Genomic DNA, 16,640 nt, shown 5'->3' on the forward strand with positions numbered 1-16,640 from the left:
GGAGCCTGGAGCCCGCTTCGGATTCTGTGTCTCCCTCTTTCTGATCCTTCCCTACTTGCGCTCTTTCTCTCTCTCAAAAATAAACAAACATTAAAAAAAAAAAAAAAGCCATGGTAAAAATAGACAAAATGGCAACTAAATGAAATTTTCATATATTATTATAAAACCAAATTATTTACACCTTTTCCATTCATCCTCAAAAATAAGATGACACCCTGATTTATACTGGTTGAAAACTATGTTAGATAGCCAATAACATCAACTACGGCATAATTTCCAATAATTTCTGTAATCAAGTCACCCATCTTTGTCATATGATTTTAGATTCATTACTTAGATCCATGATATGAAGGTTCATCAAATTCAACCTGTTTGATTGCTTAATACCACCACCCACAGAGACTGTAGAATAACATAATGTGTGGCAGATATATACATTCTTCAAAATTCAGAGACTGTTGGGGTGCATGGGTGGCTCAGTCAGTTAAATGTCCAACTCTTGATTTCAGATCAGGTCATGATCTCAGTTTGGGAGATAAAGCCCCAAGCTGGGCTCAGTGCTGACAGTGTGCAGCCTGCTTGGGATTCTCTCTCCCTCTCTGCCCCTTCGCCTGTTCACATACTCTCTCAAAATAAAGAAACAGACATTTAAAAATAAAAAACTCAGGGCGCCTGCGTGGCTCAGTCGGTTAAGCGTCCAACTCTTGGTTTCGGCTGAGGTCATGATCTCATGGTTCGTGGGTTCAAGCACCGTGTTGGGCTCTGAACTGTCAGTGCGGAGCCTGCTTAAGATTCTATCTTTCTCTTTCTCTGCCCCTCCCCTGCTCTTCTTCGTACTCTCTCTCTCTCTAAATAACTAAATAAACTTAAAAAAATATATTGAACTCTAGGCTAATGATATTCATACTGAACTACATATGGGGAATTTTTTTTTTTTTAAGAAGGAGAGAGAGAGAACTCAAGCAGGGGAGAGGGGCAGAGGGAGGAAGGAAGAAAAGGAGGACAGGGAGGGAGGGAGGGAGGGAGAGAGGGAGAGAAGGAATGAATCTTAAGCAGGCTCCACACTGAGTGCGGGGTCAATCCCACAACCCTGGGATCATGATCTGAGCCGCAATCAAGTGTTGGGCACCAAGCCAACTGAGATGACCCAGGCGCCCCTCTGGGGAAATGTACTGATGTGTGTATTGAACTGGAAATACACTGAAAATAGGATGGATTGATAGGGATGCAGAGACGGATAAATACGTGTAAACTGTTAGTGACAGAATCTAGGTGGTAGGTATCTAGGTGTTCACTGTAAAATTATTTCAACTTTTCTATTTAGAAATTTTCATCATGAAACGTTAGAAAAAAAATAGTGCCCGGGAGAGGGGGTGGGTTCCAAGAAAAGTTCATCTAATAGAGTGGTCTGAAGGATGAACTTTCTGTGAGCTTTCTGTCCAACAAAGAACGAAATGGTGAGCTTTTTCTGACCGCAGAGGTGGGACTTGAGACAAACACTAAAACTGTACTTGGCTGAGCAGTCTTTGCACACAACAGCAGGCAGCTGCCAACCAAATAAAGTAGGGAGGGCTCATTAATGACGGCTGGCTCCCAAACCAGGTGAAGTTCACTTTGCCCAGGTGGCCATCATTGGGCTCCGCCGATTAAGCGCATCTCCGAGGGACCCTGCGGACGCCCACCGCCCCCCATCATTTCTGACCCGCCCGGTGTATATTCACTGAAGCCACTTCCCTCCAGGAAAGCATTACCGCTTCCCCTGCCATCTAAGGATGTTAATTTTACCAGATAATTAGGTGTGGGAACCAGTCACGGAATACCATGAATAGCCCTCAGAGGTGCGGTAGTCGTGGGGACAGGCGATCTCTAATACTCCCTCCTATTTAAGTGTCTGAGGGTCAGGCGTTACTCACGGTCTAGCTGATTGAGATTGGAGAGGCTCTAGAAGCCCCAAGCCCTGCTTACTTAGTTCTGAGCCATCGTCTCTGACCAGGAAGGGGAGACAAGGAGGGGATCATCTCCTCTCCTACTTACCTTCACTGGGGTCTGTGGGAATCTCACTCTCCTCTGGTCCTGCCTGCTCCTCTGTGTTATGCTCTCCTTCCGGCTGAATCTGAGATAAGACATCAGGTTGATTCATGGCATAATCTAGGAGAGGAAGAAGGGAAAGGAGGTATGACAAAGAGCTCAATGAGGATGACAACTAATTACCATTAAGGCTGAATTGTAGGCTTTGAGGTCCACAGTCCCAGGGAACTTCTTTCAGATTCTAACAAGTTGGGCGCTAACAAGTTGGAGCGCTCCTCCCCTTCCATTCCCCTCCTGTACGGATGACATCTCTTGGGAACGCACACGAGAGGAGAGGTGATGGGAAAGGCATGGTGCTACTTTAGCACTGCCCACCTGCTACTTTCACTGAGGAAGAGGGACAGTTGCCTCAAGGGGGAGAACAAGGCCCTTTCAAAGTGAAGAACACCTATGGAAACCACTGCAACTGGGAGACCCCTAACCCTGAGCTTCATTCTCCATCCGATGAACTGGCAGAGAGATTATGATTTCCTACTTGGGAAGGGTGAACTGGAAATCTCTGGCTTGCACCTAGAATCTGAAGTGTGTGGGGACAGAGGGAAAATGAGGACCACTGGAGGGAAAGGGACTGCTCTAAGCCCCCGTGGAGCTGGGGTCCCCTCATTCAAAAGGCGCCAACTTAGCCTCACCCATGGAGATAAGAGACTCGTAGTTGCCCTTCATGATATTCTTGTAAAGCTCTTTTTGCCATTCTTCTAATTTTTCCCACTCTGGAGTGGAAAAGTAGATGGAGATATCATCAAATGTCACAGGCACCTGAAATTATAATCATATTGGAGTTAGTCCCTCCCACTGCAATTCAGTCATTTAGCCAATCTTACTAAGTGCCTACTTGTCACACAAAGACTGTGTGGGATGCAGGAGGGATACAGGAAAAACAGGGCACAGACCCGACCTCTAGGAGTTGAAGATGTTTTCAAGGAGAAAGGCAATAAACTTTAGAGCGACCAGTTTTGGGAGGTTGGAGCAAATGACTTGTAAACAGTCCCTCACGGAGAGAGGCACAGATGCAAAGCAGTATATAATTCACACGATACAACATGTTCTGAATACCCACTACGTACAAGCTTTATCCTAAGTGCCAAGATTACAAAAATACGGTTTCTGCCCAAAATAAGCATATGGTCACATTCAAATTGAAGACATGGACCAGAAATTTTGGATATCGAGCTATAATAGGGCTGGGATGAGTCCAGAAGAGATGGGGCTCTGGTGGGTTATTAACAGGTCTAATGGGAACAGGAAAAACATGTAAGCATGGAAAACTGGAGATTACTTTCAGAGGACAATGATGAAGCCTGCCGAGTTGGGAGCTCGGGCTTCATGTAGGGAATGGTCATACGCAGAACAGAATCCCCCCACCCTCTGGCAAAGTTTCGTCCAAAGCCAGGCACTTTTCCCTAGGTAAAAACTGGAAGGTTCTTCTGTAATGAAGTATAAGAGTTGCCTGGGGAATTTAAGGTACCTAGTATGGGCACTGTCGCCTCATTCTGGCATCTAGCTGATCATAAGGCTAGCTCACCCTCCTGTCACCGGACAGCTTCCTGTAGTTAAATTCTGAAATACAAGCTAAGCACTAACTGTCAATGCCCATTTAGCAAAGTCGGCCACTTGAACAAGAAAGACTAAAATAAGGGAGGAAAATGTGGAAGGAAACAAATACCCAGGCAACAGAATTTAAAAAACAAAAACAAACCACCACCACCTCCTAACTAGTATTCCCACAAAGATTTGAGAGATATTACACCACCCATAAAATAAAAACAGGATACTATGGAAAAAGGAATATCAGAGAAGAAGAAACATTTCTGGTATCTACTATACACACACACACACACATTTTTTTCCCAAAATTAAAAAATTCAATGAAAACCATACGTATTTATTTTCATAAACTTAACATACTCATTAAGAGTCAAAGGTCTATGCAATACTATGAGGCAACTGGGTTTATTTTCTAATTGCTTCATTTTCCAACTAGAAATTTTGTTCTTTAGGGGCTAGAACTTTAAATTACTTACTTTACACTTGCTCAGCACCTAAAGCCAGGGTGAGGGCAAGTGTAGATGACATAATTGTATCTAATGTCACTACACAAAAGATTTGTGATACCTTACAACAAAAACACATGACAAAATAATGATTAAAAAAAAAGGATCAGGATGGGATTCTGGTTCAAGGCTATGAACTAAACACATATGTATCTTCCTTTCCTCCCTGAGTTCTACTGAAATGACAGTAAATAAGATCAGCAGGGACTAAATCTTTTTTTCTTTTAATGTTTTTTTATTTTTGAGGAGGGGAGGGGCAGAGAGAGAGTGAGACAGAGAATCCAAAGCAGGCTCCTCACTGGGAGCGCAGAGCCCAATGCAGGGCTTGATCTCATGAACCACGAGATCATGACCTAAGCCGAACTCAGACACTTAACTGAGCCACCTAGACGCCCCATAAATCTAAAGCAGTGCCAAGAATAAGGAGAAGCCATCACCAGACCAGAGTTTTTGATGAGTTTCGCACCGAGACCCAAACGATGGGCACGCGCTGGGGTCCAGGGTGTGGGAGGAAGCCGCAGCTCCGCTACTCTGCGAAGGACAGACTGCAGTTGAAGAATCCAGAGAATTCCAAGCTCAAAGCCGGCAGAGACAATGAATGAGTGGGAAGAAAAGTGATTATGGGTTGCAGTTTGAAGGTGTATCTTGGGACTAGCAGGGACCCCTCCACTGCCCTGGCAGAGGGAGGAAGTGGCAGCGTTTACCCCAGAGCTGAAACAGCAGACATCACCTCTAAGGACATCTAACAGCCCAGCCCACCTGGAGACAGCATGCACTTCCAGAGGGCATGTGATGACCCAGAGTACCACTTCCCTCCTGGTCTCTGGGTGGTCCCTGCACCCCATACTTGCTCCTCACCAGGGCACCTCAAAGCAAAGCCCAACTATGTCTAGCATCAATGGAGGCAGCTCTCTGCTGTAAAGGAAAGATCTTTTGGTTAAACAGACTCACACGGTGGCCGAGGAGACATGCCAGCTTCCTGTCATTAACCTATTAATCAATTGAGCCTGTCACTTATGGATACACAACCTAGGTTTACTCAATATTAAAAAAAAATGATGCTGTGAGGATACACAAACACTACAAACGATCCTAGAAGAAAAAACAATGAACAGGGGCATCTGGGTGGCTCAGTCGGTTAAGCATCCGACTTCGGCTCACATCATGATCTCACAGTCCGTGAGTTTGAGCCCCGCGTCGGGCTCTGTGCTGACAGCTCAGAGCCTGGAGCCTGCTTCAGACTGTGTCCCCCTCTCTCTGACCCTCTCCCATTCATTCTCTGTCTTTCTCTGTCTCAAAAATAAACAAACATGAAAAAAACAAAAACAAAAACAAAAAAACAATGAACAAATTAAACAAGCCTCTAATACGTATTCCCAGAGACATTTGAATATCACATCCATTTAAATAAATTCAGGTTGCTTCAAAAAAAGGAGATAGAAATAACTATTCTTGAAAATTAAATATGTAATTTTTTTTAATGTTTATTTATTTTTGAGAGAGAGAGACAGAGCATGAGTGGGGGAGGAGCAGAGAGAGAGAGGGAGACACAGAATCCAAAGCAGGGTCCAGGCTCCAAGCTGTCAGCACAGAGCCCGACGCGGGGCTCGAACCCATGAACCATGAAATCATGACCTGTGCTGAAGCCGGTCACTCAACCAACTGAGCCACACCCAGGCGCCCCTAAATATGTAATTTTTAAAATAAAAATGAGAAAGTCTGGAAAGGAAGGTGATGAAACTCTAAAAAGGTGAACAAGGGGCTCCTGGGTGGCTCAGTCAGTTAAGCATCTGACTCTTGATTTCAGCTCAGGTCAGGATCTCATGGATTGTGGGTTTGATCCCAGTATCAGGTTCTGCACTGACAGTGCGGAGCCTGCTTGGGATTCTCTCTCTCCCCCTCCCCCCACTTGCACATGCGCGCGCTCTCTAAATAAATAAATAAATAAATATGGGGCGCCTGGGTGGCTCAGTCAGTTGGGCGTCCGATTTCAGCTCAGGTCATGATCTTGCAGTTTGTGAGTTTGAGCCCCACGGCTCTGTGCTGACAGCTCAGAGCCTGGAGCCTGTTTCAGATTCTGTGTCTCCTCTTCTCTCTGCCCCTCCCATGCTTGTGCTCTGTCTCTCAATAACAAATAAACGTTAAACATTTTTTTTAAATAAATAAACAAACTTTAAAAAAAAATTTTAAAGGTGAGGGGCACCTGGGTGACTCAGTCGGTTGGGCAACCGGCTTCAGCACAGGTCACAATCTCATGACTCGTGCCTTCAAGCCCCGCGTCGGGTTCTGTGCTGACAGCTCAGAGCCTGGAGCTTGCTTCAGATTCTGTGTCTCACTCTCTCCCTGCCTCTCCCCCACTCACGCTCTCTCTCTGTCTCAAAGGTAAATAAACATAGGTGAATAGGGGGTGCTTGGGTGGCTCAGTCGCTTAAGTGTCTGATTTCAGCTCGGGTCATGATCTCATAGTTCATGAGTTTGAGCCCTGTCGGGCTCTGTGCTGACAGCTCAGAACCTGGAACCTGCTTCAGATTCTGTGTCTCCCTCTTTCCCTGCCCCTTCCCCGCTCACGCCCTTTCCCTCTCACAAAAATAAACATAAAAAAATTCTTTTGAAATAAAAAAAAGAAAAAGGTGAATAATAGGAAGGGAAAGTTAGAGACAAAGATCACAACCCACCATGAGTCAGATGGTAGTTCCAGAAAAAACAGGAGAAATGGGGATGAAATATTCTAAAAATAGGATTATGGAAGAAAAGTTTCCAGAGCCGAACAAGACACCCATCTTCCGAATGAAAGATAACACCAAGTGTGTGACACAAAGGTTAAAAGACCTACACGAAGACACACCCTCAACACGTTTTAGAAAAACAAGTACAAAAAAAAAAAAACCAAGTACAAATGGGAAGATTCTAGAGAACAGATTTCTTGTAAACGGATTTGGTGTTCATTTGGAATGAATGCTGAAATATTAATTTGGAATTGATTTGGTATTAAGGTTTATCATCAATGGCATTCGATGTTATGAGACAAAGGACCGATGCCTTTAAAATTCTGAGAGAAGTGGAGTATTCAGCCTTAAAAAGGAAATGCTGATACAACATGGGTGAACCTGGAAGATATTGTGCTGAGTGAAATAAGCCAGTCACGGAAGGACAAATAGTGTATGATCTCATTCATATGAGGGACTCAGAAGAGTCAAATTCACAGAGACAGAAAGCAGAATGGTGGGCGCCAGGGGCCGGGGCAGAGGGGCTGGGGGATTAGCGTTTAATGGAGACAGAATTTCAGTTTGGGAAGTTCTGGAGATGGATGGTGTTGGTAGTTGCACAGTGATGTGAATGTACTGAGTACCACTAAACTGGGCATTTAAACGTGGCAAAAATGGTACATTTTAGGTTGTGCACATTTTACCACAGTTTAAAATTGAAAGTAAGAAGAAAACTGAGGGAAGATTATTCTGAACTTGGCACTCAGAAGTAAGGACAGGGTCACCTGGCGGTGGGGGCGGGGGGGGGAGGGGTTCAGTCAGTAAGTGTCCGACTCTTGATTTTGGCTCTGGTCATGATCTCCTGGTTCATGAGTTTGAGCCCTGAGTCAGGGGCTGTGCTGACAGCGAGAAGACTGCTTGGGATTCTCTCTCCTTCTGCCCTTCCCCAGCTCTCTCTGTCTCTCTCAAAAAGAAATAAACAAACATAAAAATAAAGTAAAGACAGAATAAGAAGAGTATTTTCAACAAAGCAAAGACGCAAATTTTACTTCCATATTTAAAGCTAATAAATCTCTAATATGTTCTAACTTCATGAAGATATCTTAAAGAAATATCACATTATCTTCTATATGATTTTGGAGTTTAAGATGGAGAGTTTAAACGTTATCCATTTATCTAGGTAAGACAATGGGTACACACTTTAACTTGCCTTTTCTACTAATCTTATGGCAATACTAAGTATAAATTATCCCAAAGAATTCCCCTCCCTCCCCTCCAGACACACAAGTAAAACACACTGGGGAAGGTTCTCTATCAGATGCTGACTCTGATATCCCTCCCTGCAAACCTGGAAAGAGGCATCAGTCATCATTCTCTCCCTTTTCTCCCTTCCCACTCACTCTTCAACCTGCCCTTCCCAGACTTCTAGGCCCCGCGTCTTAGCAAGGTCTCCGGCAAGGTCTGTGTTGCCAAATCATACTCTGTCTGCATCTTTCTAGACCTCTCAGTGACATGCAATCCAAATGACAGCTTTCTCCTTGAATGCTTTTCCTCCTCGTCCTGTGATGCCACATACATTCCTATCTTGTTTCCATCTCGCTGGCCACTCCTTTTGGTCTCCTTTGCCAGCTCTGCCTGCCCCTGGAGCATGGTCCTTGGACTCTTCTCCCTGCTTTGCCATGCTTTCTCCTGAGGCAATCAACTCCAGTCTCAGGACTTTCAACAGGGTCTGTGCACCCATGACTGCCAAATATTACTCCGCTCTGAGCCGCGGGGACCACTTAACATCTCTCCTGACTGTATCACGGGCACCTGAAACCTAATACTGCCAAAAGAGAGCTCCTAATTCCTTCCCACTCCTCAAGATAGTCCCCATCTCAGTAAATGTCACCACCATCCATCGGGTTCTTGGAGCCAAAAGCCTAACAGTCAGTAAACCTAAGGTGGTTAAGAGCATATGCTCTGGAGCCAGCTGCGTTGCAACAATACTCTATTACTTATATTTAGTAACTAAATGATCTTGGGCAAGTTAGGGTTCCTATGAAAATAACCAAAGCACTTAGAACAAGTTCTATGTAAATTATCACACACTAAATTTAAAATTATCGTTGTTCTTCATTACCAAATTCCCATCCGTGACTTCTACCCAGCATCTCCGCCAAAAGTCCGGAATCTGCCCACTATCCGTCTCCACCACGGCTGCCCTCACCCAAGCCACTCTCATCTCTCCCACTATTGCAGCTGCCTCTTGTTTTCTCCCTGCTTCTATTCCTACCAACCTGATCCGTCTCCTACGGAGCAGCCAAAGTGATTTGTTCAAAATTTCAACCAGATAGAACTCCTCTGTTTAATACCCTCAATTTCTTTCCATTATACCCAAGATAAAACGAATTCCTTACCTTGGTCTCAGACCCCTACATCAGTGATTCACAGCCCCGGTTGCACATTAGACCCCACCACGGAGATGTTAAGATTTGTGTTTTAGCCTCATCCAGGACCCACTAAATCAGAATCTCTAGGTGTGATGCCCACCAAAATGGAAAAAGCCCTCGGGTGATTCCTGTGTACAGTCAGTGCTGAAAAACACTGCCCTAAATAACGTGACCTCATCCATTTCTCTAGGCACAGGCCTGTTTTCACCGCATACCAGCTAATGGGTTTCCCCTTGCCTTCAGTGTTCAACGTTTGTTTGTCTTCAGGACTTTGCACGGGGCATCGTCACCACCTAGAAAGTTCTTCCTCAGATCTTCTCACAGCTGCGTCCTTCCTGTCATTCAGTCTCAGCCTAAATATTAGCACCTTTATGAGAGCTGCTCTGAAAACCCACCAAAAACTAAATCACCGAATAGCACTTTTTTTAATCTACTTGCACCTAAATGGATTTATATTCTTGTCTGTTTATATTTTCTGTCTTTCTCCACTAAAATTTAAGCTCCAGGGAAGCTTACATGAATTGTTCAGTGCTGTGCCTCCAGGATATAGATATTCAGTAGACAGTATGTGCTCAGGAAAACCAGATGCCTCGAGGCTGTGTTTCACAGATTAAGAATGAAGTTTATTTTCTTCTGGTGTATGGGCCACTCCCTGCAGAAGGGCCGGGCCCTAGCCCCACAACATACTTCCGTAAAGGGTACTAAAGGGCAGGATCATGCCAATCTTAGGCCTACAGAGAGCCCCAAACCATCTACTTGCCAGCTCTTCCCCCAGACTCCTCTTTTCACCAGAATTACCAACAAATTCATAAGGGCTGATTGAAATGATATTTAATTTAGCTTCCGCACCAAGAACGAAGCAGACAGGTTAACAAAGACAAAAGGGACTCGGAGATAAAGGGCAGGAGAAAGCTGAAGAGAAAAACAAAATCTATCTGCCAACTCTGAATTGGAAAGAGGTTTCTAATCTTCAGTCGGACACTTCAATTCAAATCACAGCTAAATTGAACGTGAAATGTTTCCCAAATAGATGAACAAAACACAACTTAATCGCTCCTTTAGCCTGACTGGCCAACAGGATCCCTTACTCCTAGTCTATGGACTAGTGGTACCACTTGCCAACCAGAAGGGGCGAGGGAATTACCTTTGGGATATCCCCTTTGATCCCCGGGGGCAGCCGCAGGATCCAGAAGTTCCTGTTTCTCAGCAGGTTCTCCAAGTTCTCCAGCCGCCTCTGCAGCAGCCCGTACTCCTGCAGCAGGGTCCCCAGCATGGCCCACTTGCCCTCCAGCTGGTTCCCGAGATCAGCCACTGTCTTTTCACAGCTGGCCAGCTTCTTCTCCGCCGTCCCCGTCCGTCCTTCCAGGTGCAGGAGGCGCCGGCTGTGGACCTCCACCTTTCTCTCAATGGCCTGCACGGCTGCCACCACGGTCCACAGGGAGATGGCTGCCGTCTGCAGGTGGGCCTCATTTGCTGCCGGGGGCGTGGGAAGAGGAAGGGGCTGCAGGGAGGTAAGGCATTCAGAGTCCCATTCAGAAGTCTGTACGCGGTGGAGAGAGGAGACAAGACACTGAGTGTTGGAAGGAACCCTAAGCCAAACTAAAATCAAAGAAGGACTGGATGGCTGGTTAACCAGCTGTGATTCATCTAAATACAGTTTTAGCACTGCCTGCAAAAGCTTCATCTTTATGGTGCTCGTCAGCAGCAAAAGCCAAGAGGACTGCTTTGGCGGTTCAGGGATAAATGAAGTCAGACAGTGAGGGACACTGGATTCAGAACCAGCCTGGCCTATCCCCCGGGGTGTTACGCTGTAGAGCCAATTGTCCAGAGGCTCGGGTTGCTGCTGCATCCTCTATTTCTGGAAAAGGCCTATGTGCACCAGATCTTTCTAGGTTCCTCTGGACTCACTGCCTTCTGATAAAACCTTTATTGATTTATGCTCCAGCCCTGTCCACCACCCTGCTTACGAACCTCAACCGTACCATTCTGTAATACTTTAAAAAGCTGAGAGTATTGAGCATGGAGAAAACATATTTTCAAATATTTGATGGTTCTAAAACGTTAGGCAGAACAGACTTTTTTCAATTAAAGTTTTTTTTAATGTTTTAAATGTTTATTCATTTTTGAGAGAGAGAGAGAGAGAGACAGAGTGCAGGAGGGGCAGGGGCAGAGAGAGAAGGAGACACAGAATCTGAAGCAGTTCCAAGCTCTGAGCTGTCAGCACAGAGTCCGATGCAGGGCTCGAACCCCCAAACCCGCAAGATCATGACCTGAGCCAAAGTCGGATGCTTAACCAACTGAGCCACCCGGGAGCCCCCTTAATTAAAATTTTTTTAACGTTTATTTATTTTTTTTATTTAAAAAAATTTTTTTTAACGTTTATTTATTTTTGAGACAGGGAGAGACAGAGCATGAATGGGGGAGGGTCAGAGAGAGAGGGAGACACAGAATCCAAAACAGGCTCCAGGCTCTGAGCTGTCAGCACAGAGCCCGACGCGGGGCTCGAACTCACGGACCGCAAGATCATGACCTGAGCCGAAGTCGGATGCTTAACCAACTGAGCCACCCAGGCGCCCCAACGTTTATTTATTTTTGAGAGAGAGGGTGCATGTGCAAGAGAGCAGGGAGGGGGGGGCAAAGAGAGAGGGGGTCAGAGGATCTGAATCTTCGCTGAGAGCAGAGCAGCAGAGAGCCCAATGTAGGGCTTGAACTCACGAACCGTGAGATCATGACCTGAGCTGAAGTCAGACACTTAACTGACTAAGCCACCCAGGTGCCCCCAGAACATTATCATTTTTTATTTAATGTTTAATATTTTAAATATTATATTGCATTTATTCCAGAGGGCAGAACTAGAACATGGAATTTTCAGGCAGGCAAACTCTGTCCTACATAAATAATTTTTGAAACTAGATCTTTCCAAGAAAATACCAGGCTGCCCCATCACTGAAAATGCTGTGAAATAAAATGTATATTAAAAAAAAGAAATTCCAGGGAACCTAGGTGGGTCAGTCTGTTGAGTGTCCAGCTCTTGCTTTTGTCTCAGGTCATGATCCCAGGGTCATGAGACACAGCCCCCGCTGAGCGTGGAGCCTGCTTAAGATTTTCTCTCTCATCATCCGACTTCAGCTCAGGTCATGATCTTGCGGTTCTTGGGTTCGATCCCTACACCGGGCTCACTGCTGTCAGTGCAGATCCTGCTTCAGATCCTCTGTTCTCCTCTCTCTGCCCCTCCCCCACTTGCGCTCTATCAAAAATAAATAAAACATTAAAATATTTTCTCTCTGCCCCTCTCCCCAGCTCATGGTCTCTCTCTCTCTCTCTCCAAAATTAAAGAAAGAAAGAAAGGAAGGAAGGAAGGTCCTACAACATAGGGGAGATTGGACCAGAATGACCTCCACAAAGCCTTGCGACTCTATGAATTTGACAACCCGCTCCCTGGCCACAACCTCCCATCTCTCCAGCTCACCCACCACCTGCTCTGCAATCCCACTAAACCCCTGCCCAAGCCATTTGCTCCTGGCTTCCCAGCCCGTTACAGGCTTTGTTTCCTTCCTCGGTGCATCATTTCAACCACCTTCAACCCCTTTCTGTCTTTCTGCCTCACCTGCTCCAGCTCTGAATCAGTCTAACTGTTCCTTCTCTGTTCCTGTAAGCAAGCTGGTAAACCCTACTAAAGGAAGTCACACGACAGGGAAAACTGGTGTTACCCCATGCCAGTGGTCTCTAAGCTCAGCAGGAACTCAACATTGTCTGGTGCCCCCTACGCTTTTCTTCCATTCCATATAGTAGCCACTGCAACCCCCCCGCCCCCCGCACACCCCTTAAACTTTTAGTACAACGCTTCTCAAACTAACGTGCCCGAGAATCATCTGCAGATCTTGTCAAAAGGCAGACTTTGATGGTTGAGCGTCCAACTCTTGATTTCAGCTCAGGTCATGAGATCGGCCCCGCATCTGCTCAGCGCTGACAGTGTGGAGCCTGCTTAGGATTCTCTCTCCATCTCTCCGCCCCTCCCCCACTCGTACTTGCCCGCTTGCACGCGCGCGCGTTCTCTCTCTACAATAAACTAAGAAATAAAAATGCAGACTTTGATTCAGCAGGCCTGGGAGGCAAGTTGAGATTCTGCATTTTTACCAAGCTGCCGGGTGATGCTGATGCTGGTGGTGCAGAGAGCACACGTGGGGCAATGAGACCCTTGTCCACTGCAGGCCCCCTCAACCTCAGGGGACAACATGGCCTCCTACTTTGAGAAGAAAGAGTAATTACCCTGCAACTCTCTCAACTTTCTCCTATTACACTGGCTTCTCACTTCAAACTCATCAGTAGCTTAATCCATGCTTTCTTCCTTCCTTCCCACAGGAAAAGGTTGCACGCATCCTATTTAAAACTAATCTCTCCACTTATGCTCTGAATGCCAACGCTTTCCACACTTTTAGGGACATTGTTCTTTTCTCTTTTTTATGGTCAGTAGTTCAATGTCTCCTAATTCTTCTCGGTAAAGGCAGACCCGCACCATTCAAAATGGGAACCGCATGTGGCTATTAGCACTTGAAATGTGGGTATTGTGACTGGGACGGGCTGGAAGTTTAAAATACACACCAGATTCTAAAGACTTAGTATGAGGGGGGAAAATGGAAAACTTCATTAGTAAGTTCTTAATATTGGGAGCACCTGGGGTGGCTCAGTGGGTTGAGCATCTGACTCCTGGTTTTGGCTCAGGTGACGATCTCAGGGTCCTGAGATTCAGGTCTGCCTCTGGCTCAGGCTGTGCACTGAGCATGGAGCCTGCTTGGGATTCTCCCTCTACCTCTCTCCCCCTCCCCCGACTAGCGTGTGCTCTAAAATTCTAAAATTCTTTTTTTTTTTTTAAGTTTATTTGAGAGACAGTGCACGTGGGGGAGGGGCAGAGGGAGAGAGAAAATCTTAAGCAGGCTCCATGCAGCCAGTGCAGAGCCTAAGAGTCAGATGGGGGGGGGGGGGGGGTTTGAACTCACAAAACCAGGCGATCATGACCTGAGCCAAAACCAGCAGTCAGATCCTTAATCGACTGAGCCACCCGGGCGTCCCCTGCCCCCCACAAAAAACATTCTCAATATTGGTTACACACTGAAATATTCTGTATGCTTTGGATTAAATAAAATATATTAAAATTAAATTCATCTATTTGCACTTTTTAAATGCCAGTACTAGAAAATTTAAAGGTACATATGTAGTTTCCACTTTATTTCTATTAAATAGGGTTGGCATTGAGGCTTGATCATCTTTACCCTGGTTAAAAAAAAAAAAAAAAAAAAAAAAAAGGAAAACAGATCCAAGGGCAGACACTGCGTTCCTCTCTACCCTACTCCCTACCCCATCGCTACCTGCTCCCTCTTTTCCTCCTCACTTTCCAGGCACTCCATTGCCCATTCTGTTTCCTGACTCACTAAAACGGCTCTCCTTGGGGCGACCAAAGGCTTCCTGGCTGACAAAATGCACAGCGTCCGTTTCAGTCCTATGCTACTGGGCCGGTCCCTGCTTCTTCTACGTGGCTCTTGTGCGCAGGGACTACGTTGGTCACCTCCGCGGCCCTAGCAACTGGGAGAGGGCCTGGCTCGCTGCCGGCCTGCGGGAAATAGCCGCGGGACGAATAAACACGTATAAGGCTATCTGGTCCTCGGAACCGCACCAGTCGTTCAGCAGCACAGACGGAGGGCCTAGAGTGGCGCGCGTTGTCATCTACCGGGCGCTGGGGACCCCGGCGCTCACGCAGTCCTTCGTCCCGCCCGGGGGCTACCGTCCGCGCCCGCGAGGGGCTCCGGCGGACGGCCCCGAACGTGATTCCGTGCGGACGGCTGCCGGAGCCGGAGAACGCTGATGGAAACACCCAACAAGCTTCCTGCCCGCCGCGCGTCTGGCGGGCAGTGGCGGGGCTGACACCGAGCGGGAGGAGCCCCTCTTCACTCATTCCTCTTTCATTAGCGGAAGACGCGCTCTCGGCTCTAAACGTCCGAATGGGAAGGAGGAGCCCCGGGCCTCGCACCCGAGGCGCCGGGACCGCACGATGGGGGAGGGGGCGCCGCCGTCCCGGGCCGGAGTTCGGCGTCGGTGTCCCCACTCGGCGCCTCAGGCCCTTCCCCGCCGGCGGGACCCCGGGAGCGCCCTTGCGCCGGGGCCCCGCGCCTGACAGGCCGGGCGACCCGACCTCCTCCCCTCCCGCGGGTCCGCGGCGCTGAGCTCTAGGCGCCCAGACCGTCCCGGGCTCGCAGCGCTCGGCGCGCGGGCCGCTCTTACCGGAGCCGGGGCCGCCTCGGCCATGGCCCTGCGCTGTCCGGCCCGGGCCGGAGTCGTCGTCGTCGTCGCCGCTGCTGCCGCCGCCGCTGCCGCGCGCGGCCCCACGCAGGCCGGCCCCGGGTCTCTCCGCAGGCGGCGCCCGCCCGGCTCTGCCTTCCCTGCCCGGACTCGCGCGGCTGCTCGGGGCGCCGGGACGCAGCGGAGGCACGGCGGCCGGCCGGTGAAGCTTAGGAGGCGGGCAGGCTCAGCGGCGCTCGGCCCGCAGCGGCCCCTCAGCTGGCGCTTTGTGGCCACCGAGCGCACCCTGGAAACGGCTCCGGCCTAGACGCGCCGCAGGCCCGCGCCGCTCGCCCGCCGCCGCAGCGCGCCCCCTGCCGGCCCCGGCGGCCACTTCCGCCCCGGCGGTGGAGGTGCGGCGCCCGAGGCTTCTGGTTTCTCGCTTACCCCCAGAGGCTGTATCTATCAGAGAGGAGCTTAGGACCCAGCCCCAACCCAGGGCTCGTTCCCGGGAGCGCCTTTCTTCCTGAGGGCCCGGTTAGCGGGCACCGCACGACGGGAGGCGCACCGGCGGGAAGACAGCCCAGTTTGGAAAGGTGGCGATCGGCGGAGTGCGAGAGCCAGACCGGCCGGAGCGAGCCGGTGCGTTACGACGAGTGACCGAGAGGCACAAATCTGCGACGAAGAGACGTCCGTCATTTGCAGACATAGCACTGTGGCTAACAAGGTGAAGCGGCTTACGTCTCATGTGGCCTGTGTTAGGACCAAAAGTGAAGTCTGCAGTCTCGGATTATTGAGGTTGCGATTTGCTGCGTCTGTGCTGATGAACAGGAGAGAGCCGAGTGTTATTATGGAGGTCGTGGGTGTTACAGTTAAGACAACCACACAATCCTGAGTTTCTAGCACAGCCCTCAGTTCGAACATGCTCGCCGTGAATGAAAATCCTCCCGAGCCTGTATTTCAACAAATGAATCAAGTCAATGCCTGTAACGGTCAAAGTAACACTAAATCACAAAAGTATGAGACCCATCCCGTTGGGGCACCTGCTCTTGAGCATACAAACTATCTTTAGACTGGAGCTACACCTGAAA

At 48.1% G+C, this 16,640-nt stretch overlaps 1 protein-coding gene across 3 annotated transcripts in view; it reads right to left on the reverse strand.

The window, feature by feature from the left end:
• The window catches only part of ZNF398 (zinc finger protein 398), a 30,359-nt gene extending 14,486 nt beyond the window's left edge, over nucleotides 1-15,873 (reverse strand). The window contains exons 1-4 of one of the 3 annotated variants that reach the window (XM_027075715.2): nucleotides 15,553-15,873; nucleotides 10,421-10,816; nucleotides 2,718-2,844; nucleotides 2,035-2,148 (exon numbers count right to left, since the gene is read on the reverse strand). In XM_027075715.2, coding sequence (XP_026931516.2) covers nucleotides 2,035-2,148; nucleotides 2,718-2,844; nucleotides 10,421-10,816; nucleotides 15,553-15,576 — 661 coding nt within the window. In that variant the 5' untranslated portion in view covers nucleotides 15,577-15,873. The other 2 variants (XM_027075714.2, XM_027075713.2) reach the window with 2 other exon arrangements.
• Between the last annotated feature and the right edge of the window lie 767 nt (nucleotides 15,874-16,640).

The sequence above is a fragment of the Acinonyx jubatus genome, chromosome A2 (genome assembly GCF_027475565.1).
Source record: "Acinonyx jubatus isolate Ajub_Pintada_27869175 chromosome A2, VMU_Ajub_asm_v1.0, whole genome shotgun sequence".
Taxonomy (NCBI): Eukaryota; Metazoa; Chordata; class Mammalia; order Carnivora; family Felidae; genus Acinonyx; species Acinonyx jubatus.